General features: G+C 37.1%; 2 protein-coding genes across 4 annotated transcripts in view; one reads left to right on the plus strand and one right to left on the minus strand.

The window, feature by feature from the left end:
* The window catches only part of LOC135682158 (rho GTPase-activating protein 23), a 55663-nt gene extending 41890 nt beyond the window's left edge, over positions 1 to 13773 (plus strand). For 2 of the 3 annotated variants that reach the window (XM_065196918.2, XM_065196920.2), the window contains 14 exons: positions 1636 to 1701; positions 4453 to 4526; positions 4755 to 4816; positions 5221 to 5366; positions 5559 to 5632; positions 5996 to 6080; positions 6493 to 6571; positions 6884 to 6957; positions 7503 to 7592; positions 7985 to 8110; positions 8860 to 8919; positions 9331 to 9412; positions 9775 to 9821; positions 10415 to 13772. In XM_065196918.2, the coding sequence (XP_065052990.1) occupies positions 1636 to 1701; positions 4453 to 4526; positions 4755 to 4816; positions 5221 to 5366; positions 5559 to 5632; positions 5996 to 6080; positions 6493 to 6571; positions 6884 to 6957; positions 7503 to 7592; positions 7985 to 8110; positions 8860 to 8919; positions 9331 to 9412; positions 9775 to 9821; positions 10415 to 12358 (3009 nt within the window). In that variant the 3' untranslated portion in view covers positions 12359 to 13772. Of the gene's footprint in view, positions 1 to 1635; positions 1702 to 4452; positions 4527 to 4754; positions 4817 to 5220; positions 5367 to 5558; positions 5633 to 5995; positions 6081 to 6492; positions 6572 to 6883; positions 6958 to 7502; positions 7593 to 7984; positions 8111 to 8859; positions 8920 to 9330; positions 9413 to 9774; positions 9822 to 10414 lie in introns of all 3 variants that reach the window. The other variant, XM_065196919.2, reaches the window with a different exon arrangement.
* Positions 13774 to 16329: 2556 nt separating this feature from the next.
* Positions 16330 to 19148, minus strand: LOC135682159 (uncharacterized). The gene is made up of 5 exons (XM_065196921.2): positions 18991 to 19148; positions 18715 to 18755; positions 18203 to 18251; positions 17309 to 17389; positions 16330 to 16498 (listed from the first exon to the last, which is right to left on the minus strand). The coding sequence occupies exons 1-5, from the start codon at positions 19084 to 19086 to the stop codon at positions 16397 to 16399; spliced, it is 369 nt and encodes a 122-aa protein (XP_065052993.1). The 5' UTR covers positions 19087 to 19148; the 3' UTR covers positions 16330 to 16396.
* Positions 19149 to 24252: the final 5104 nt, after the last annotated feature.

Below are 24252 nucleotides of genomic sequence, written 5' to 3' on the forward strand. Positions count from 1 at the left end.
TTAGACTGTGCCCAATTTCAACATTTGTTAGAACTATCGACTACACTTTTTTTAAATAAGAGTAAGACATTTTGTAAAAACACCGGAGGTTATAAAATAAACGCAAGAAAAATATAAGAATAAAACAATGTGCTTGTAATAAATCACTCTCCTGCTCACAAAACAGAGTAGATTTTTTCTGTTGATCAACCGTGCTACGAAAAAAGGCCATTAAAACCGTTATGTACTGGTCTTGGAAGCAATTTTTGAAAAGAGTTGGAGAAGATGAATGTTGAAGTAAGAGCACTCGAGCCTCAAATTTTTATAAAAATTAAAAATAACCGAGCGATGGAAAAAATTATTTGGCTCCTACATAAAAGTGTGTAGTTTCCTGGTCATGCAGAAATTCCATTGGTGAACAAATTCCAGACCCGTTGAAGTTTTACTGATTCTGCTAGTATTTTGCTGCTTAATTTGCCAATTTCATTATCTTGCCGACCCTAAGCTAATCCATGTCGTCAGGCATGACATTACCTAAATCACATAATGCTTCTTCTTTTATTTTAAAACGTCGATACCTTCAAATTCAAGGATACATGCGAAGTGTTCGGATAATTTTGCAGCCTGAGCTATGCGAATGAAAGCATGTGTGTGGAGTTAGAAAGCCTCCTTTTCCGTTTCTCTCATCGCGGGCAAACCCGTATGAAAAATCACCTGATTAAATTTGTTTGCCTGTCTGCACCTCTGCACCCCCTCGCGTTTCCTGAAATTCTCACTGATTCGCCCACCGGCCATGTGTTTGGCAACATCTGTAGCGACTTAAAACTTTATTCAGACAAGACCAAGCCATTATTTTATGCGAAAGGAATATTACGGCATACAACTTGATGAGGATGTTGCTTTCGGATCGTTGCCTCGTGAGTTAAGAAGGAAAACCTGAATAGAAACGATAGGTAGTCGTTGATCTAGTGGAAGGAAAGAAAAAAGATTTTCTGAAAGCTACATGAAAGAGAAACGCTTATTTAAAATGGGTGAGATTCGGATTCGTTTACTCAGTGCTTTTTTGTATGTACATGCGCATTGCAGAACTTTTCTACACCTTTGGGAAAGTGTCATTAATTTCTCACCTATTGTTTAGCTCTTGCCTAATTGGTCTCGGGTCTTTTTAAGTATATGAATAGTACTTCAGTATTCCTTCTGTTAGTTGCATTTTGGTACCAAAACCTAATTGAAGTCTATTGTTAATCAACAATAAAGTAGTTTACAAGGTAGCTGCTACAAAACGCTATTATACACGTGTAAATTCCCAATGTGTTCTAGTTATATTTACACGTGTGTTCCTCCAAATTCAGCACGCAGCAACTTTAGACGTCCTGTTGTAACATTTATCCTGCTTCCAACTTTGCAGGCTTTTACTCTTAGCAGTCGAGCAGAATCCCTCTCCAGCCAGTGGAATGGACTGGGCCGACGACCGAGGAATGCTATCATTAGCTTGCAATCTTTTCAGTTGATTATGGTCAAGCGATTTATTTCATAGACCAATTGAATCCCGGCGGTTTCTAAGTTATGGTTTTAGAGCTCATGAACTGCGGTTGATATTACGAGACCGGATTGAAAGATATACTCAAACTGTGTTTTCATTTTTACATGTAACAGGCCCAAGACACTCAATCTTTGATGGCATGGGTGAATTCTATTCGGGAAAACAATCCAGAAAAAGACGTGAGTAGCCATTTCTTAGGTTGTTTTTGTTACGTTTGCATATTATTTTGTCTTGAATCACGGCCTAAGCTAAATGCAGCGCTCTTTTACGCAAAGTACTGTTTAAAAGGCAACCGTATGTCAAAATGCCATTTAGTGCAAAGATCTTTTGGGCATTAACTGTCCTTAAAGTCTTTAGCGTAAGATATGGAGACTGACACTCTGTTTAGCTTGGTAGAGCACACATCGAAGTGGCCACGGGGTAATTGCTTAGCCATTATTATAATCAACATTATTATTATTATGACCAGTTACCTGACAGTTACGTGACCTATCAAAAGTTTTACTATAGTTTGAAAGGCTCTACACACGTGTGGTGATAAGGAGAGCTTTTGCAGGGAGAGCTTTTGTTAAATGATTTTTTACTTCTCTTATAGGGTAAGCCACATTTCTTTATCTATGGACTTCTGTGATTCTGTTCTAAGGTATCCCATAAAATGTAACAAATTGGTTTTGACCTATAAAGCCTGACCGTTCAATCACATTCTACTGCTCAAATGCGCATCAATAGGCATACTGCAAGACTGTGCTACATATAAGGTCATACCGAGAAGATGCTCTAGTTTTCAAAAGAAAGCAGGAGGGGGGGAGGGGCTGTGAGACAAGTGAACGGTCAACCTAACTGGAATACTTGGTCTTGAAACTGGAGTTCTAGGGCTTTCCATAGCTTAGACTAAGTCCAAGTTGTCCGAACGGAAGTGGATCGATTTTACACGAAAACAAACCCACTCAAGGATAAAATAGCAGGTTCCTCAATATTAAGAACCACTGGTAGCGATTAGGTTAACAGAATGAAAGAATTAGAGCCAGAAGTATGCATTTGGTTAGATTTTCTGTTTAACTCCGTGGGTGAAACAGGATTAGTTGTTATGAAGGATATACAGTCATTAAAATGCGCGTATCCAATAAAGCTCCTTTTATCTAAGTCTTTTTTTCGAGAGTATATAATAACATTATTGGGTTGTTGCTTTGTTTTTTATAGTTACTTGCTATAATTTGTGCAAATATTTTGAATTCTGATTTTGCAATTTTTGCGCTAGGAAAATTTGAATTGTTATTTAAAGGTAGGAATGGGCGTGGAGACACTAATACAGTTCTTAGAAAAATGCCAATCGTATAGTGTTTTAGCACCAACAAAGTGTCAGATCTCTAAGTGTTTGAAGGTCCCAGCATGCTTTCTTCTGAAATTTTGTGTAGATAAACTTTGGTAGCAAGAAAGAAAATTTGAAGGAAAGGGGGAAAATTTCCTGTGCATCCCCAGCCAACATGAAGACGGGCCCTGCCTGTTTGTATGAAATTCTTAAAGAAAACGTCGCATTTGCACGACTCGAGGCCTGCCTATGAAATCTGTTGCAGGCTTCACATCCATTTGCTTTTCGCCATCATCCCATTCAGACCTCCAGATAAGCTCCTTAAAACTATTTATTGTAAAATTGTTTTGCAGAGTCTTAGAATGAGATGGTTTATTTATTGATTGATTGACTGGGTTATTCAAAGGTCTTCGTCAAAAATGTTTAATACAATTTGGTTTAACATAAATCTTATTCATCTGATATTGATCGTTTAATTTTATAGACATTATCAGAACATTTTTATAAGTTAAAATTGAAGGTTTTATTAAACACTTGGATGAAATTTAAGAAGAATTTACAGAAGATTTAATTTTTGTTCAAGCTGTTTTCAACTCGAAAAATTATTTTCCGTGGTTTATCCTCCGCTGCTAAGTTATTCAGTGAGTGCAATCCGAACGTGCAACGCCCACTTCTATATGTTACATAACTTTCATTTTGAACGACCAGAGGAGCGATCTTGTTACACCAAGTTGTTTGTCGACCACGAGCTTGTCGACCACGAGCTTGTCGACCACGAGCTTGTCGGCCAAGAGCTTACGCCATGATGTTATTGAAGTGATGTCCTGAACAGCTTGGCCATGGTAATTTTAATTGGCGCGTGGAGGTCTGAGGCAAGGCTCCTAGACCGGTTATTTTGCATGAAGTTGCTTTTTTTTCTAAAGGTTTCTTCCAAAACATGCCTGGCATTACAGGCATGAAAATTTCTTATCTCTAGCATAGTTTATAAGAAGGCAACCCTTTAGACAGTAAACGTAAAGAGCATCCTAAGAAAAGGAAGGCTTAGGTTGGACTAATACTAAGAACATTCCACAGCTTGCAGCTATGTAAATACTACAGTAAGTTGATGGAAATGGTTTCTGGGTGTCATTCTTGAGGTTTATTAAAAAGAAGAAGGCTTTATATGATCTAGAATTAAAAACATATTAAACACTATATAAGGGTTGCCTAAGAACGTTTTGATCCTTGACAATTTCGACTGTTTCATAGAAAATGCGTGTGCTTTCAAGATTAGAAAGAACTATGTGTAATGAAATATTTCTTGTTTTGGCTAAAGAGGTATCTTGTCAAGGGGCCAGCACAGACAGAGTCCGTAACTGCCAAAAAGCGGTTGCTCGCGAGAAAACAGTCACCTAAAGTGCGCCCAACACCGTTTCCTTTTTGAAATGGGGCGGGTCTGGGCAATATTTCACGGAATATGGCCGTAATGTTTGATCTACTCGATCAAGACGCTGTTAATTATGAGATTTGTTTCCAAGAAGCAGGTCTGTTTTTGGATGTCATTGGTTAAATGTTTTGTAGTAGACTTTTATTTTTCTTTCTTATTTTCATCATGTTCTAGATTTTTAATTGTTCCCCACAGACTAATGTCAATGCTTACGAAAGTGTTATTGTCAAAAAGATGAAAAGTTACGAAGGAGGAGATTCAAGCACCGGGTAGGAAAACATTTTTGATCTCACTTAAAGCTTTATCTCACAAGTTTTGCCTCAAATGTTCTGCACCTATTTAACAACAATGCGTCGCGTGTACTTTTTCTTAACAGCCCTCCTCAGTTGATGATTTGCTTTTTGTATCAAAACCATAAAGTTTAAGGTCGTTTCTATTTAGTATTAAGCAGAATTGATGTTTTGATGATAACAATTTTTTTCTTGTTTTTTCTTTAGAATCTCGCCCCCAGGAACGACAAAGTCGAGCAACAGCAAAAGAGGACTCTCCCTCAAGAAAAGTAAGATATTATTCATATACAAACACCAATTCTTGTTTTAGATGCCGTTTTTCGTATACAGATTGATAGTCGATCTTGTTAATTTTTTGGCTATTTTTTTCTGTGGAATTGATATAGTCCATTGTCTCACTAAGTGGCAATTATGAGTCAGATCTATTTGCATTGTTGATAAGATATTTTTTGCAGGCAATCCTGATAAATCCAGGTTGAATGATAAAGTTAATTAGACACTGAATATGGTTTGGTAATTTTGCTAAGACTGTTTCCCTGTCCATGGTCCATTGACATCCTATTTGTTTTCAGTTGCTGTCCGAAAGAGGAGTTACTTTAATATCACATAGTATTTTAATACTCGTGAAATACTATTGGGGTATCAACTTATGTTGCCGTTTTTTGTTTATTAGCACATTTCACTCTCGGTTATAAAAACACGAAAAAACGTGGTCTGGTCAACATTCATATTTCGCATGGAAAAGACAAAGAGGTCCAAGCGACAGGGTATACGTTCGGGTTGTCATTAGAAAAGTGTCCGCCTGGAAAAGAAAATGAGGTACGTCCTTCAGTTTGACCTTTCCTTGTGGTACTCTCTTAATTTATGAAGTCTCTAGGGCGGTACAAGAATGTTAGTGCGACATTTTTAAGCCCGTGATAGTTTTAACAGAACATATGACACCCCGTACTTTGTCATTGAATGACTTCAGTCGATGTTGGAATCTTCCTGATAAAATCGATTGCTTTTCAGTTTGTACCTGTTATCATTGAACACTGCTGCAAAGTTGTTGAATCAAAGGGACTAGATTATCTTGGGATTTACAGGTAAATATTATGATTGGAGCTACTCAATATTTTTTCTTCATTTACAATATCGTTTTATGATAAAAAATCAGTGCATGTGATTCATGACCACGAATGGTTCAGCATGCACATGACTGCTTTGCTTTTCTCGTGTCTCTGTTTTGAAGTTTGTTTTGATGACAAAGTCAGCCATATCTTCGCTCGGGTTAAACGCATACTTTTTATTGGTATCATGTACGCCCATTTTTGTTGATGCTTACATATGCGGGGTCGCGTATATTAACAAATATCAGATTCTAATTTTCAAGCTATTTTTCTATACAAGTTCCAGTATGTGTTAAAGCAGCAATGAATCGTCTGCTAACATTGTTTGTGTTTGCACAGAGTGCCGGGAAATGCTGCCGCTGTCCAGTTGCTGCAAGATGAACTCGACAACAAAGAGCCAGAAGCAATCAATTTCGAAGAGGAGGTGAGGAAAAACGACCTTGGCCCTTTCATATATCATCAAAATTTTGAAACCTCCTTTTTGTTCATTCCCTCTAGTTTAGTAATAGGCACTTGTTTTTTGGGTAGGAACCCCCTTAATTTCTCACGTCCAGTTTTCTTGACGAGCACCAGAGAGGCGGGTCCCTGGAATGAGGAAATTAGTACCTCTAGATTGATTTATTCTTTAATTTAACTGAAAGTAGTTCATACTTCGTAATGTTACCTTTGATCGTACACCTTTGTGATAGTAATGGCCATTTTGCTTCGTTCTCTGAATGCCTTATCGCCTGATGAGTTGAAACACATGGCTCATTTTCAACTTTAGTCATTGGCTCCACTTTCACGTGAATTGTGCTCCCTCATATGAGTTTGATAAAAATTATATCTGATTACAGAAATGGAATGACTTGAACAATATTGGCAGCCTTCTCAAATCTTTCCTGAGGAAATTGCCCGAGCCCTTAATTCCAAAAGGTTAGTTTAGATTAATCATAAAATCATTATTTTATGTCTGAAACAATTCCTGTACTGATACAAATTTGAAGTTCTTGAAATAATAATGACCAATTCTTACTTACACTTTCTACTTTTCCAAAGTTCAAATAATTTTTCCATGAAAAGAAATATTATTTCCGTTGTTTCCACATCGCTTATTCGTCTTTCAAAATTTCGTCGTTAGTTCATTACTTGATTTTTAGGTTATTTTCCTTGTTTATCGTTATGCTATGATAGCGAATGTTGTTTCAAACTTTCTTCATCTTAAATATACCTTTTTTGTTCATATAGAAATGTATTCAAAATTCATCGATGCAAATCGAGAAGAAGATTCGAACGAAAGACTCCGGTCACTTCGACATCTCGTAAGTTGTTTAATCCGATTCTAATGTGCCACGTCTGAAGCAGAAAATATTAATTATGTTTATTTCGTCGTTTAATTTGATCTTTTGTTTTGAATAATAACTCACAGACCAGTGATCACAAGATATTGTTTGCAAAAATATGGAGGCTTCTTTTTACAGAGACCAGTTTCAAAATTCAAAGCTTGATATTTTAATAATGGACCTTCTTGGCAATTGTGCAAGAATCATTGAATAACGAATGGCCGCGTATTGGGTTATCTTTAAAGATGCTACCATTTTAATCAAATATTCAAAAAAGTCATTAATTATATTTATATATATTTTTCTGCCCTTTTCTTTAGTCATATAATTGTGTTTTGAAATTCTTTCTTATCTCCTTTCGTGCTCAAGACTTTTCTATTTGTAATCCAGTTTCACTTATAAATATCACAAGATTGGTGATTAAATGCGATAAAACCTACGAGCGTGAAAATGAACTACAACAGTGAATTAATTTCATTTAATTTTCTTTAATTCACTTATCTTGAAATGTTTGTTTATTCCAGATTCGTACTTTGCCAGATTACCACAATCAAACTCTGCGATATCTTATCAATCACCTTCGACTTATCGCAGACCACTCAGACAGTAACAGGGTATGTTAAAACCTAATAAAATATTACTCCTTCTTCTTCAAATACTACAATTGCAATTTGAAACTTCGCTGATAATCGACAATCAAGCTCAAAGCATGCGTTTCCATCTCTAAAACGCGTTCTTCGATTTTAACGCAATTCTAAACCTGTGTTTCTATAACTCCAGTCCTAACCTACGTTTCAATAATTAAACTCGAAACTTTTGTTTCAAAAATCCAAAATTCCAAACTTGTGTTTCAACAACTCATAGTATACAGTGAATGCTGTATTTTTTAATCATTTCACTTCAACATGTCATTTGTGTTTATCTTGCAATATTTTATACGATTTTTAAGATTTCGTCAGCTATATAAATTATTTATATAATAGCGTTTATTCGTAATTTGATTTAGATGGAACCAAAGAATCTAGCCATCGTGTTTGGTCCAACTGTGGTTCGCACGAGTGATGAGAACATGGTTTCAATGGTGAAGGACATGTCTGACCAATGCCGCATTATTGAAACTCTTATTCATCAGGTACGGTTTTTTCTGACTCTAAAACAACGTGCTGTGTGCATATTGTTAAAAGGCAATCATCAATTTTGTATTTTTTCCGAGATTGTTGAATGAAAATTGTAAACATGGTTTAGGGAGGTGTCAGTTTTAAGGAGGTGTCCGTTTTAAGGAGATGTACACTGTAGGAAGGTGTCCCTTTTATGGAGATGTTTGTGGTAGGGAGGTGTCCTTTTTATGGATTTGTCCGTTGTAGGGAGATTTCCCTATTTGTAGACAGGTATGCATTTTAAGATGATGTCCGTTGTAGAGAGGTGTACGTTAGAGGTAAAGGTCATTTGAAGGATGATGTCCGTTAATAGAGGTTTCACTGTACATCTTTGGTTTTTAGGTCTCTCACTTTTTTTCATCTGATTTTTGCGACCAGTTGTAGAAGCAAATCAGCTTTTTGTAGTTTTATTATTTTGTCGTTATAGGTACCTCACTGCGTTTTTGAATACCGAAATTCATCTTAATTTCTTTCTGAACAACTTCAGTAAACGTTTTTGATTCATTGTATGACCTCAATTATCTTTAAAAAATAAGGAGTACTTACAAATTTCAGCAGATGTTTGTGAAGTTGTCTCTAATCGTTTTTCATGGAGTAAGATTAAGAATCTTAGTGGCTGCAGGGATGCTTTTAGAAATCAAAGAGGAAGACACACAGTAGATCTAGAATTATTCATTTTTGGTTGCTTTTATAAATCACCTAAATAATGCCTTATTTCGTTTAGGCCGATTGGATTTACTCTGTAGATGACAGCATGGAGTGTGCAGTTGAAGAGGGTATGCAGGTATGTCCCCCAACTCTTGTTTGTCCATTATTGTTTCTTTTGCCATTATTGCTACGTAAAACCAACGCTTTTTTTAATAACTTGCGCCTTTTGAAATTGCATTCAGTAAGAGTAAACCGCGCAAAGAAAAACCCAGACAATTTCTATTTCGCTTTTACTTTCAGCACTTTGTTGTTAGGAATGCCATTTCTACCTGAAACTTCGTAATTTTTCTATTCTAAAGAGCATTTTCGCTTGAACTACTTTAACCAACCAAACTGGCCAGTTTTGGGATAAGAACCCACGTTAAGACTTCGTGACCTTACAATTCCTTTTTTGCACTTTTAAAACAAGATCCAAGAGCAATATTGACTCTTTGCGAAAAAGGTTTTCTTTTTGAGGGATGTTAACTGTAAATTCATCTTTTTTAAGGCTGACCCTGATGGAAACAAATGCTATGTTGCCTCAAGAGGGTTACTCGAGTCATTAGGACAGATGGCAGAAAATTTTGAAGGTATGTTTATGTTTCGAGTAAATTTTATGAAATATTTTTGAAAAAGTTTTCTCAAGAATTTAGTTTCATTCTTTTAGCTTTCAATCATTCTCCATTAATGACGTTGACATCCCTCCAAGCTCCAGTTCAAAATTTGATCCATTTTCGACAAAAATGGGACAGAAATTTACCCTTTCCGTAGTTTTATTTGCTTAAACATTTTCTGGGTAATCATTTTTTTCCTGTCCACAAAAGATGTGTCCAAGGCTTCAGTTGTCCCGGGTGATGTGTCCCGGGTATTATTGCCAGGTGAAATGTCTCTAAAAAGTGCAAATGTAATACGTTTGTCATTGCATACTAAGTCACTGTCAATTTTCTTCTAGGAGAACAACCAAACAAAAATATTGGAACAAAAGATGTAAAGGATAAGGTATATATTACTTGATACAAATACTTTGTTTATTTGTAAGATTTAGAACACTGAATCTGTGTCAGGGGTCTCAAAATCAAATTATCTGGAGGTCGCTGGAGGTTGATTCTAGGTTGATTCTAGGTTGATTCTAGGTTGATTCTAGGTTGATTCTAGGTTGTTTGGCCGCGTCAAACATCCAACAAGAAAGAAGTTTTCAGAAATTCAAAAAGAGCTCATTTTGCTTGTATACCTATAGGAAGATTCAAGCCGCCCTATATATCTCATATGGCCGTTTCACACCCAGACAAAATGTATGTATTTATTCATATTCCGAGAGGGGATTCCCGAATCATGGCGTCATAATAATATTTATGGATATAAAGATGAAAAAAACACAGGGGTCACATAAACAGATAGCTATGCTGTCAAGTAGCGGGTCGTAAAATATCAACCCGCCGACCGCGATTTTGATAATCTTGAGCTAAATAAAGCCTAGTTAGGAATTCGGGTAGGGGAGGAGGGTTGGTGGGTATTGTTTGTCAATATTTAGCATCGAAGTTTTCCAATCTAGCTTTTTGTAAACGACTGTGTCTTCTTTTCAATCCCACCAGGGTGTGGCATCGGCAATAATGTCCCTGACGAACTTCACATCAGGAATTTCCCTGAAATTGAGGAATAAAGCAATATCGCCCGTGTTTTCAAAGAAAATGGGTAAACAAGATAATTCTTTGAGTCCTGATTCTGAAAGTGTACAAACAGACGACTCGACGGCTCCGCATTTAAGGCGTCTGGCGTCAGACCCTCAAATTTTGTTACAGGATTCCGGTTCAGTAAAACATCACTGTGCCTCAGAAGGAGAAAATGAAGACGACCATATTCGTGTGAAATCAAAAATAAAGGCAAAGTACTCCAGAGCTGTGCCACTTGGGCCAAGCACTGAAGGAAATAAAACTGTCGTAAAGCAACCAAAATCGGAATCGCGTAAGAATTCGTGTGAAAGTGAACCGCAACAGTTACGGCAAAATAACGGGGCGAATATTACATTGCAAATACCATTGCGGGCTGAAGTAACAGTAAGGGATTACGACAAAAGGGACACTACATCTGAATCGTACAAAGCGGCGATGTTAAGCGAAAAAACGCGACTACGGCTCCAGCAGGTGAGCGTAGAGCATCAAGTGGCGATGGAGAAGAGACAAGCGGAAAGAGAGAGGATTGACAAAGAACGCGAGAAAACTATCAGGGACTTGAAGCAAGAGGAGGATGAGAGCATAGGAGATGACGTGTTGTCGTCTCAAGTGAGGGACAGTGACGACAGTGTGAGCACTACAAGTGAAAGTAATGCAAGCAGCAGGAAGGAAAGTTTAGACTCGCTGTCGAGCCCAGTATCGGCAAGAAAGTACAAGATCACTTCTCGAAGGATAGCTGAAAGTGTCAGCAGCGATGAAAAGGCGCCATCTTACAAGCTCACTCAAGATGAAATTGATCAAAGGGAGCGCGAGCAGAGACAGCTAGATTTGTTCTTGGGACAATTTGAGACGTCTGATGAAGACGCAAAACAATCGCCTATTTCGGAATCGATCCCAATAGCAGACGCTGGTCACGCAAGAAGTATCACGACAGTGGAAAATCTTGGTGCAAAAAGTTTAGACGAGAAATTGAGAATTTTATTGGATCCAAATTTCCAAGAAAAGGACGGAAAGTTAGTAAGGAGAAATTTGTCTAGTTCCTCTTCAAATAACTCTAGTACGTCTCCGATCGACAGATTTGATGCTTCGAGAAATAATCCCCTCGGGTATGGAGCACAATTACACTCGAAAAAGGCGGATTTCGCCGCATCGATCAGGCGCTTCGACAAGCCATTGAAAACCAAAGTCATTGGCCTAAGCGCGGCTAAATTAAACACTCCCGTTTATACGCCCGATATGGCAGCTAGGTTTGATAACTTTCGTCAAAAGAAGCAAGAACTTGAAAAGAAAGTTTCAAGTATATTACAAGACTCTTCGAAAACTAAAAGCATTTACGATAATGAATCTAATAAGACTGACGAGCAAAAAGTTGCAAGTTTACGCCAAAAGACGCAGATGAACAAGTCGCAGCGGCTATTGAGTCCAACACAGCGCGTCATCGTGTCTGCATCTGATATTTCGCAATATCCTCACCGCGCGGTTACTGCGCACAGGAACATCGAGTCTTCGCTACAAAGACTCGATCGAAATGTGCAGCAGGTTGTAGAGCTGTTACATGATTCAAACATGAAAGAATTACAAGGTGAGAACTCTGAACTTGCCGCGTTGCTGAATAACCTACAGCGTCAAGTAACCGCAGATAGTGATCCGGGTGCTCTCAAAGCAAATAAATTTCCGTCCAGTATTCCTGAAGCTGATGACAGGAGTGCTCCATATCAATCTAAAGGAAAACGTGCTGAAGTCTTGTCCCTGCCAATCAATGCTTCCAAACATGAACCGAATAAAGGCGACCGCGTCCGCGTGCAACGTTGGAGAACTGGGTCAGAACAGCCAAAACCAGAATACGGCCAGTTTTACCCGAGGTAATTTTGTGCGTCAGCCTTTCGTAGAGAGCGACAAAATCTTGTGGTTTTGAACCTTTTATAACGGCAGCCTAGACTTTTAAAGAATGTGCGTTTTAGAGAAAAGATATCTATTTTTTTAAGTTTATTTTTAAATCTAAACGAACCCTTATCGTTTAATTTATACAGTTCATATGTTATTGCATTTTTTTTGACTTCGTCGTTGTGTTGCGATAATTTCGACAAAATCTGTGTATAAAGTGGCGTTGGGCTGTGACAGGTTACAAGAGGGGAAAGTTTCGATTTAGTTTTATATCGCCTTGTAATATAGGGTTTTGCCTAGCGCATCTTTTTCAATGTAAGTAATTTACTGTTAATTATTCATTCCTATTTATACCTTTTGCATTGTTAAAGGCTTAGTTCTGCCTTCATCTGAGTTTGCATTCACCTTTGCCCATGAGCTGACAGTCCCACAGCTGCATCATTTCTACGTCACAAAAATCAAGGAAAGTAGATTTTGTAGTTCTTCTTTCCAATTCTCGTGTTATCTCTTCTCGTGTACGTCTTCAAAACTAGAATTGCTCATAACCATAAACCATTCGTTATATAAATTATTTGCTTATTTTGGACTCAGTTTCTTATTTCGTGTTGCAAATTTGCAAGCTGTTAATCGCAATGCCTTTCGCTTTTGTTCCTTCAGTAGGCCAAACGATAGCTGCTGGCGAGAACCTTGGTTTGAGAATTATTCGGAGCTAATCTTTGATGCATGTTGTACATCTCTTGCACTTTTTAGCAAACATCTCAGAGCATTCTCCCTTATACCCTTCTAGTGATTCTTTGCCTTGAGCAGAGAGTGATGTTTTACTAGGAGTTTCGTTTCCACTGGCTTGACGCCATGAAAGTCCATAAAATAGTCAATGGAAGACTCCGATCCCCCAAGGGGCGCATATCCCCCTTCATTGCCAGAAATTCCCCACGACATAGACCTATGTATAGAAAAACTTGCTATCTTAAGAGGCAGTTGCCCCCTCCTTTATGTTCTGAATCTGGTGTTTGCCCCTATTTCGTGAAAGAAAACTCACCCATTTTGCAGAGGTACCCAAGAAAGCTGATTGTTTGTAACCGCCTCACGATGTTCAGATTTGATACGAAATTATGTACGCCGTTAATATTTATATAACCTTAAAACGGTACTTGCGATCAAATTAGAATATTACAATTGGACAGCCTAGTTTCAGTTTGACAACATAATATTTTGTGGACATGGTTTTAGTATATAAGTCTCATAATCAATATTATGGTTGTTGCAGTTGTGTACTGTGTATACGTGTAAGAAGCGTAAAGCTCATGTGAAGCTTACTTTTGTAAAAATGTATAACAAAACACATACATTTTCAACCACATAATCACATATGTATTCACCGAACAAAGCCGTATGTTTTGTTTATATTGTCTTCCGATGTAGGTCTTTAAGGTTCCGATGTAGCAAGATACTTTGTAGCTAAAATACCCGTGTGTAACAAGCCCGGTGAGAATTTTTTCATGGGAGATAGAAAGCAAACATGACAGTGGACTGAAACATTTTTCTTGGTCTGGCGGGGGATTTTATGCGGGACTCGCCGGTCAGGAGATTTCTCACCGGAATCTTAAACACAAATGCAAGTATACATGGTGTGGCTATGGACGGGGTCATTGGTGTGGCTTCTATAAATTTCCTTTAGCGCACAGACCCCCTTCCTAACTTTTTAGGACGGCACTCCTGCCGGTAAACGAGTTCCACATTTCTAGGCCACAGTTAATCAAGTCCAAACTTTGCCCGATGCTTACTTATGAGGATCAGAAGAAAGGTTTCTAGAAGTTTTGCAATCCCCGTCCAAAATAAAACGCAAGATAAACTTTAGCTGCATTTTCGCATCGTTCTATGAACAATCTTCCAGTACGTTGGATTCATTAAGTCACACGCTTCTTGGGAAACATTTCCTAAATCTTCAGAGTTTTAACAGGTGTCGTGAAATGGTCTTTTCCTTTGCCAGGGGCACTCTCAAAGGCTTTAAAAGTGAGAGGGAGGGCAGGTAAAAAGTACACGCACATAAAAGAATGTATATCAAAGTAGTTTTGTTTTTGCTTGCAAAGAGTGGCGCAAGAGTCATGCCAATGGCCCTGTGTGCCAATAGACCTTTTGTTTCATTTCGCGCCAAAATTCTTGATACTTCCAGGTAAAGCCATTTGGATCTAAGAGTTCCACATCTGCACGGCTGAAGAATTACTCTTGATCCATTTTCCTCCAAAAAAAAGTTTCTTGCAAGGGAAATGATGAAGGTGCATTGAGATGGAAATGAATGAACCCGAATTCGAGTTCATTGTAGCAGAATTGTTGAAGTGTAGGTGAAAATCTGATGACAACAATTTTTCCAACTATTCAAACCTAACAATCAAAGGAATGGTAACAGAAGAGCTGGTCGATATAGTGGTATGTTATACTTCTCTATAATAGGCATTTGGATGGAACTTTGTTTTCGTACAAACTTCTCTGAAGTTGTATGTGTCAAATCATGTTAAATCAGCGCCAGTTGCAAACGTTAATATTTTGCAAATTCAAACTTCGCATAATGACACTTCACTCTTCCTTCTACAACTTGAAATTGCCGCTATCTCCTGCTTCTTCTTATGATTGATAAACATCCGAAATTTTATGACATTGGAAGCTCCAGGGGGTTGAGGCTGTGGACACCACGTCCAACCGGTTAAATTTGGTCAATCAGTTTCCTTGACCAGTAGATGCTTTTGGAAAAGGGTTGGTAGCTGTAGACTGAGTTGCCTTGGACCAAGTGATATCGAGAATAAGAAACTTGGTAGAAAAAAAAGCAGGAGAGAGCAGTGGGACCTTCTTTCTAAGAGGTAAAGAAGTTGGAATATTTGTAAACGGGCCAGGAAGGGCTGCAGCCCCTCAATCTAGCAACATTATCGCATTTCAAATTCTTTTCAGGCAGCTCTATCTCAATTTAGCAATACTTTTTGGGTAATATCGATGCAAGCAGTGGCGTACTCAAGGGGGGGAATAGGGGGGTGCGGACGCCCCCCCCCCACTTTTCTAAAATATGGTCCTCGAGATTTGTCCAAAAACGATGTAAAACTCATTGGGGGGGGGTAGTAGACTGTATGCTTGTGTCAATAACAATTGTAAAATACTTTGCTATTTACCGTAGCTAAAATGATCTAATTATGTGGGGAAATTTAGCAAAAAGGGCGTTTCCCCACGTTTCCCCGCAAAAATTTATGGGGGCTACGCCCCAGAACCCCCCACTCCTACAGCCCTGGGTACGCCACTGGATGCAAGCTCCTCTTCCGTAATCGTTTAGCATCTGCACTGCAGTGCCCATAGGCAGAATTGTTTTGTTTTTTGAAACATGGTTAAATTAAGTTCAAATACTACTGAACTTTCAGAACAGCGAATATCCTATCTTACCCTCCCTCTGGCCAAATCACCCTTGGCATATGCTGATGTCCTTTAGAATAACCAAATATAATTTTATTCGCCCCTATCATACTTTTGGGTACCTAATTGCAGTCTTTCTGCTTATCATTTTTGGAGAATTTCTCAAGCCCTCTTTTATTTCAACCCCACAGCAATTTGGTACCCAAGAATAAGACGTGACATATTATGTACAACTTCATGACTTGAATATTCATGTTTGTTCAGCAGGTATTCTTTTTGTTCAGCAGGTATAATTTGAAAGAGAAAAGTGAGATATCAATTGACCCTTTAATTCATATCTTAAAAAAAGAGTTTCGAAGTATGCATAAAGGGCCCATTGTCTTCGGTTTTTTGGACACCTCTCTGTGTAATTCTTCTCTTGAAATATTTCAAGAAGTAACCTCCCTTTACTCATTATTTCATTATAAGTTAACAAGTACAATATCTTAGATCTCAAAATATTATAGGGTTTTGTCTCAATGACAATATTATAAGGGACAAAAAATTGAAAACTACATATATACATAAAACTAGAAGTTACATCAAAAGTTTGAAAATTCAAATGTATTTACAATTTTAGTCCAAAAGCTACAGTCTCTCTATATAGAAAGCTTTTCCCAAAGCTTTAAGCTCACTTTCATATTTTCTCTTTTCTCCTTCAAGCAAATTTGCCAATTGTGCCTTGCGCACCTGTCGAAAAAAGAATTTTATCTTGCATTATAATTAGGGATATGAAATTTCTAAAAAAGAAAATTTTCAGCGAGAAGTTTGATGCAGCATAACAAGATGTGTATTGATTTTGTTTTATTTTTATCTGAGTTTTTTTATCAAGAACAATGAAAAACCTGATATCCCTATTGAGATGTTGGTACATCAAAATTGCCTGCTTGGATAAAATAACGTTCAGATCCAGAGCGGGGGGTGTTATCCCTTAGGAGTGAGAGGTGGTCACTCATGGCAGTTGATGACTGGCAACTATAACAATATTACTTGGGTATTGCTGAGTTTATTTCAAGCCATAATTAAAAAAGGCTTTCTTCTCAAATTGGAATTCATGAAGGAAATTCCTTTGTAACTGTTATTTTTGAAGACAAAGATAAAGATAGGAAGGGAATGGGGCTTAAAGCTATAGGGCTCAGGGAGCTGATCTTCTGTCATTTCAAAAACAGACCTTTTTGTACTTTTACCTATTGTATTTGAATAAATTTTTCCTAAGGCCCTGCTTGCTCATTTTATTGCACAGTACAGCTAAATAGAATGCTTTGATCCCTTTTTGTTTTATCTGGACCTGCAGTGATCTTTCTCTCATTTGCTTAACTTAAATGCTTTCACACAAGTGGTCATTTTCTTAAAAGCAGCCAATCAAATAAAAACTTTCACACATATAATTTTGATTTTAGTGTGTAAAATTTTATTTAAAACATAATCCTCACCAAACAGCCACTGGCTAACTGGATGAAATATAAAGACAAAATTTTATCTTAATTGCAATTGACCTACCTTAACTAATGCTTTCCCTGAACATTTCAGCTCTTCATTGACAGATTTAATTTCTCTTCTAACTTTCCTTTTATCACTTGCCTGCAATGAAAATGTATAGAAATAAGTACTGCATATATTTATATAGGCTTACGCTACTGTCAGTATGTGGGGCTCTTGGAAAACATCCATATTCAACATTTTGAAAAACTTGAGAGAAAATTTCCAAGCACATTTTCCTTGAACCTTGCATAATACAATTCATTTTAAACATCCATATATTAATAGGTTTCAAATAAATAAAAGTTCAATAGAAACTAAAAATAGTGAGTAATTTTAAATCAATGCACCCCTTCCCAACTTTATGACTGTACCAGTTAGCAGAGAATGGTTACAACCTGCTGCCAGTAAAAGCAGAAGAAAAATCCAACTATTGATGTTGTAAGTGTGAAGCCATCCAAAGATCCAATATATTCAATATTTTAGATATGGTGATGTGTTATTGGGGGGGGGGGGGGGTTGGGGGCTCAAACCCCTTAATTATAAATCCAAAAAGATATGAATTCCTGCTGACCATCTAAATTATATAGCACTCAACTAAACCATGCAGGTTCAAAACAAAATCACACCAATAATGTTTATATTTCCTTTGTTTTCCATCAATCTAAAATTGCTGATAGCTTTTATCTAACCATTATTGTTACACAAAAACTTAGTGGAATTGGAAGAAAACTACAACTAAAGTCAACTCTATAAGTATGTCAAGGAGGACTTGTGATCATTCTTCTTTCATAATAAAACTTTGAAATGAAATGTTTGTGATTGCTGATAGTTCTATAATTACAACTGAGCAGCTGCATAGTTAACCAAAAAGGTAATAAAATATTTTTAATATTTACATCCACAAGTGCCTACCTCTTCCAGGCTTTCTGACCATTTTGCTATTTCATTTACCCTCGAGTTTCTGAGGTAAAATGGAAGAAACTTGATTAGAAATATAAATCCATCTAAAATTACAACTTGAAATTATCCTTCAAATCTGGCCGTATGTAACCCAAACTTTGTCTAAAAATCCCTACATTGTTTGGAGAAAAATGCATGAATTGTTTTTGCAAGCACTCGCTTCAGTTAAGTTAAGTTCATATAATATATTTCATATCTTTTGGCAGGACTTTATTGTTTTGCTCTTTGTTGTTTCAGATGTTGATTGCAAAAAATGAAGGGAACTTCTTAAAGGAAAAAATAAAATCCTGCCTTCTGTAATACTTCTTTCAAACATGTTTTTGACCAGTTTTATGTCATTCTTTTCTTTGGGAAATTCTCTATTTATCTCCATCTAAAAATTCAAGAATTTGAGACTAGACTCCAAGTTTTAAATTTTCAAAAATGACTGCTACAAAACCGTAGAACTAATGAAAGCAACTTACGCTTGTTCTTCAAATGATCGATCAGAGAACTCTTCATCCTCCTGCAAAAAGGACATAGTTATTAGAAAATTTGTAAAAAGAATTTGGCTTCAATGGAAATAGCTAGAACAAGAGTTGTGTAAATTAAAAAATTTGCATTAAGCTAATTCCTAGGGTCACTTTGAATAAATTATTTGACAATTGGTCCACTACAACTCAAAAACATTTGGAAAACTAGGTCTATGAGCTTTTTTATTATTCGGGTTCTATGTTTTCGATTAAGTGAAAAATTAATACCTTTATACGGGCTGCTTGACGACCCATGGCTTTCTTAAGTGCCTTTGCATTGCAGTTTTCTCGCTCAAAACGATAAGCTGTTGCAAGAAGTGACATTGTTCACACTGAGCTGGTAGTTGGTATTATCTATCCCGAAGGTTGATCGTATACAAAAATTTGTTGCCAGGAAACCAACAGTCTCGTTTCTATTTGCGGCCTCGACATTAGGCATTCAGAAAATTCCCTTTTTCCCATTGATAATGATAGTTGTTATGAAGACTATCTGAATACTGTATGTTATTAAAATCCAAAGAAAAGGAAAAATAATGAAAATAGAAGTTTTCTACAAGAAGCCGTAGCAGAAAACGAATGAACTACCCTGCATTCAAGGTAAATATTATTTAGAACCTCTTCTTTGGGTTATTTGCAATGTTCGGGTTAATAGAAATGAGCTTAGCCAATTTTGATCTGTTTGCTATCAGGCTAGTATGAGGGTACTTCTACTTCAATGTTACATAAATTCTAAACCACGCTTTTCTATTTTTCTTCCAGAGTTTCACGCTTTATACTATTTCTACGAAATTGTCTAGATGAGAATTTAAATGCTTATATTTTTTCATCATTAGGAGATGGGCACTTTGAAACGTGGTAAAATGGTATTATTGTAAGTTTTAGGAGAGAGGAGGGTAGCAACTGTCATTGAAATATTCCCCTTCTGCGCTAGTTACAGGGTTAAGTAACATTTTCATCCATTGGCCAATTAGCCAAAAGCCCTCAAAATCATCTCAAAAACTATGAAAATGGAACACCGTTTGGTTGCAGTCCTTTGTATTCTTCTGTTTTCATTGAACTGCTTATTAGGGTCATTGGCAACGTTGGCAATAACAATGGTAGCAATTATCAATATTAGAATTCATAAGAGAAATGCTAACTTCTTTGAATATTAAAAGTACGCATATTTATATATTTATATCTCCATATAGATAAATTTATATATTTGTATGTATATATAACAAAAATGTTCAGTTAAGCACAGTAGGGCTCATTAAAAAGTAAAATGTATGTATTTGATTAATTAATGTACTACAGATTTTGATAATTATGCACAAATATGATATCATCATTATATTGTTTGAAAACTTTAAGTCTTACAGTGCTAAAGCGAGCGCTGCGAGAAATGCATGAATTAGTGAAATGTAATTGACGAACTTGAAAAAGTGCTCCTTTGATGAACTTTTGAAGTATAACAAAATCTACCGCGCAGGCTTTTCCTTAAGTTTTTTTTCAGTTTAATGAAACCTTGCTTAAAATTCATTGGCACTGAAGTTGATGCTGATATTGCTTAGTTGGTTCACTATTCTTTTGAAAAACATACACGTTGTCTTTTCAGCACTAGGTACTATTTCAGAAGACCATCCAAGTTTAAGGTTGTAAGCCTGGTCTCAAGATTCTTTGCATGGCTTGAAGCTACTTCATGTTCTCTAGCACGGTATTATCTGCAAAAAGGTGTGTCTTGCAATGCATCGTCATTGATTTGTATTAGAAACAACAATAGCCAAAGAACCGAACCCTGAGGCACTCAAAAAGACTTCATAGTACTTCTTTAGACCCCGTTTACACTGTGCCGGATAAATTTTACCCGCATCAAAATTAGTTCAGATAGGCGTCGCGTTTACACTAGACCCATGCTATCCCCACGAATATGAGACCCGTTGACACTGTGCCAGATAAATTTTATCCGCATCAAAATAAGTTCAGATAGGCGTCCCATTTACACTAGACCCACGCTATCCCCTCGAATTTGAGAGCGGCTATCCGAACAAAATAAGTTCACCTAGGAAAGTGGATTAAATTAGTTCGGATAGCTATGTGTTACAGTGTAAACGCTTTTATCCGGATAAATTTTATTCACATCGTATCTTGCTCGAAAGCGATTGGCTATTTCTTCCTATTTAGTTTTCACTGTCTCCCAATCAAGACCTTCCGCCATCTTGGTTGCCTTGTTGTCGATAAATACTCATGCTAAAAGTGCAGTATCTTGCCAGTCCACGTAAAATTGGCATCCTTGTCAGCTTTCCCTACTTTCGTGGCTAGTTCCGTGTCATTTTGTTTCAAGAACAAACTATTAAAACAAACTAGGCCTAATTTTTGAATTTGGTCTACAGAGAAGCAGATGATTCTGAAGAGAGAATGAAGTCTTTTTACGTTGGCGGGAATTTTGTTATTATTTTGTTGCCCAGAGAAGACTTCATTTTGGGCGTTCTGTGCATGATTTAGGTCATGTGACTGCAGTTATCCGGCACAGTGTAAACGGGAGGGCAAAGTGGACAAAATTTGTGCGGCACAGTGTAAACGCAAATCAATCCGAACAACTTTTATGCGGATAAATTTTGTCCGGCACAGTGTAAACGGGGTCTTAGACATTAATTCATTGCTGCTGTCATACAAAAAAGAAATGTCGAGAAGATGGAAATTCTAATAAAGAAAGATCCTTCTCCTAACCGCCGGATAGAATCGACTTTTATTCAATTTTAATTTTAGGCTTTACCCTTTTCCCCGAATTGTTTTCGCATGACCTATTGATTCATGCAGCGCATAAACTGCCCAAAGAAATTTGCAGGCCATGATTCTTGTAGAAATATTATGGCATCCAATTCAGTTCATTTGAAGGTGAATTCTGCTGGTCAGTTAACGTTAAAAGGCGGGCGTACATGACGAGATGCTTTATACTATTATTAAGGCTAATATAGGGCAATTTATTTCACCATAATGTGATATTACAAATGAAATGACCTTCTGTTCCAAGAATTGAGTTACAATACAATCCCATTTAGTTGCACCCAGTATAACTCGGACTTTGACTAAATCCGATTTTCGATTTTCTTCAGATTCTCCCACTTAATTCAAACCAAACGTCGTACCTCGGCTGATAGGGACATTCGCTAAGTGACACCATTCCTTTACCCGATTTAACGAGATTCAACTGTACCTCCGCTCCACATGTATTTTGTTTTGAATGTTTCGTAAACACAATAGCTGCTTCAGCTAGCTTTTGAGTTTCTAAGATTCAGACCAATGTGTGTTGAAATAGGACAAAAAAACGCAAAACTTGGCGCATACAGTTTGGTGCAAATACTGGCATTGTAAAGCCCTACGTCATATGTCGATGCTCTCCTTGAAAAACTTTAATTTTGAAGGACAAAGTATCAATACTACTCAAATAAGGTGACTGATTGATACTGGAAAGCAAAATCTGATGACTTACAATATGAAATGATAGAAAAACAGTGTCTCTTCAATATGTGCAGGCATGTAGTGAACTATTGGTCTAAATAAACTATAAGACACCCTTCCTAAAAGAAAGTTTGCAAAAGTGCCAAACGCATGGTTTTCAAAATTCGATAATGATTAATACAACTACTTTTTATGTAATTGGTCTTTACATAACACCTTAAGGCGTTGATGCTAGCCAGTCTCTTGCCAACGGATTACTTTCGCTAAAGAATTTTGAAAATGAATATTCGAGAGCTTTGTCATGTTGAAGTTTCTTAAGTTCATAGTACATGGTAAAGAAAGATGAGAGAAATGTTATTTCATTTCATTTCTTGCAAACATTACACCTTAAGCACGCAGTGGTTTCACGTGAGCAGTTTCTAATTCCTTTCTTGTGCACGTGCTTTGATCAATTTGACCTAAGTTATTTTTAGATTCGCTCTAGTCATGCATGTCAAATGTTTTTAAGTCCCTGTAGAGATTAGTTTATTGTTTAAAGTGCAATTGTAAAGTTTTGTTGATTGACATCAAGCCGAAGCTTCCAAATAACGAACCTAGCTGCGACAATTACATCGAGTGAGGCTACATTTATGCAGGAGTGAGGCCAATAAAAACAATGTGCAAATTCGCGATCTTTTCTATGAAAAACGTTTCAGACTACTTGAAACAGTCCTTAAAAACTGTATCCAAAACAAAGAGCATATGAAACAGAGAACGTAAAAAAGTCTTTAACCGTAGAAGCGACGTCGATGGTAATAATAATGACGGCGGCGGTAGTAGTAAGAATGTCGGCGGCGGTAGTAGTAAGAATAACGGCGGCGGTAATAGTAAATTTGACGGCGACGCACGTAAATGACATGGCGACGCCTTCTTCTCCAAAAGGGAGATTTTTCCATTCTGGCATCTTCTGTGTCCTCTTTGCCTTCTGTCATTTCAAGGTCATCATCGTCGTTGTCTTTGTTCATCTCTTTCCGGTCTTCAAAGGGCTGGTCTTCTGATTCGTCTTGGTCAGAGCTTTCCATGACCTCCATCTTTGCATCGGGTTCCTCTCCCATGACAGTTGATTCATTGTTCTCATTTATTGACGCTGCAGTCAGAGCAATAACACAGCAGAACCCAAATACTATAAGCAGCTTCATCTTTCCTGAAAAATGATTTACATTTCTCGATATTCCTCAATATTAATGAAAATAGATACATTAGGAACAAGGCTATTACAGAAAGGAGATAGCCATCAGATTGTTGGCATAAGCGAAACGGAGAACAGTTGTAAGATCTTCTTCAGAATTCAGAAAAATGTCTACTTTTTCTTCAGACAATAGCCTTTACTTCTTAAAACCGTCCTCAGAAAAAGTAAAACGTAATAATGCCATAATTACAAAGAAAAAAGGACATTAACAAATTAAAGTTTAGAAACGGACTTTAAAGTGTACGCGATGGCATTAAAATGGGTAGTTAAAGAAAAGAAGGAAAGGTAAGAAGAAGGAGAAGTAGATAAGGGGACACCTAGAGGCAATAAAAGAGACCCCTGTACCTAAATAGATACCAAGCGACGATCCACTTGATTGCATAGCTATACAAAACGAGTTGGCCAAAGGGGAAAGGTACTACGAAAGAACCTTATAAACTGATTATGAATTATTTACATAAGAAAGAATTTGCATTCATTGTTATACGATACACGAGAAAACAAAAAGCTAATGAGATGTTGTACAGTTACCTTTTATAAACAACACTAAGATTTGTTATTTGCGATGGCCAGAGTGTAGCTTTCTGACTCTCATCATGCATAAATGTTGTTGACGAGGACAATGAGAAACTGCTCTGTCCAACAGACATTTTTTATTCCATTTCAAGAGCTCTTAGTTTGGCGTTGATCAAAGCCGATCAATTGTTCCGTGAGACATTGATAGACGCAATGATGTAGCAGAACTAGCATAAACAATGGTAATTAAAGTCCAGAAAAGTAACACACTCTGGTGTTCAACATTCTGCAACTAACAAGTGTTG

This window comes from Rhopilema esculentum, chromosome 16 (assembly GCF_057945365.1).
Source record: "Rhopilema esculentum isolate cy_ngs chromosome 16, ASM5794536v1, whole genome shotgun sequence".
In the NCBI taxonomy this organism is placed as follows: Eukaryota; Metazoa; Cnidaria; class Scyphozoa; order Rhizostomeae; family Rhizostomatidae; genus Rhopilema; species Rhopilema esculentum.

What these genes read in the sequence shown, in the direction of transcription:
- LOC135682159 (XM_065196921.2), bottom strand. Translation starts at nt 19,086, where the DNA reads ATGTCACTTCTTGCAACAGCTTATCGTTTTGAGCGAGAAAACTGCAAT. An exon ending in GTCAAGCAGCCCGTATAAAG is followed by an intron (nt 18,756 to 18,990) that starts GTATTAATTTTT and finishes TCCTTTTTGCAG; the next exon opens with GAGGATGAAGAGTTCTCTGA. An exon ending in CAGGGAAAGCATTAGTTAAG is followed by an intron (nt 16,499 to 17,308) that starts GTAGGTCAATTG and finishes TTTTTTCGACAG; the next exon opens with GTGCGCAAGGCACAATTGGC.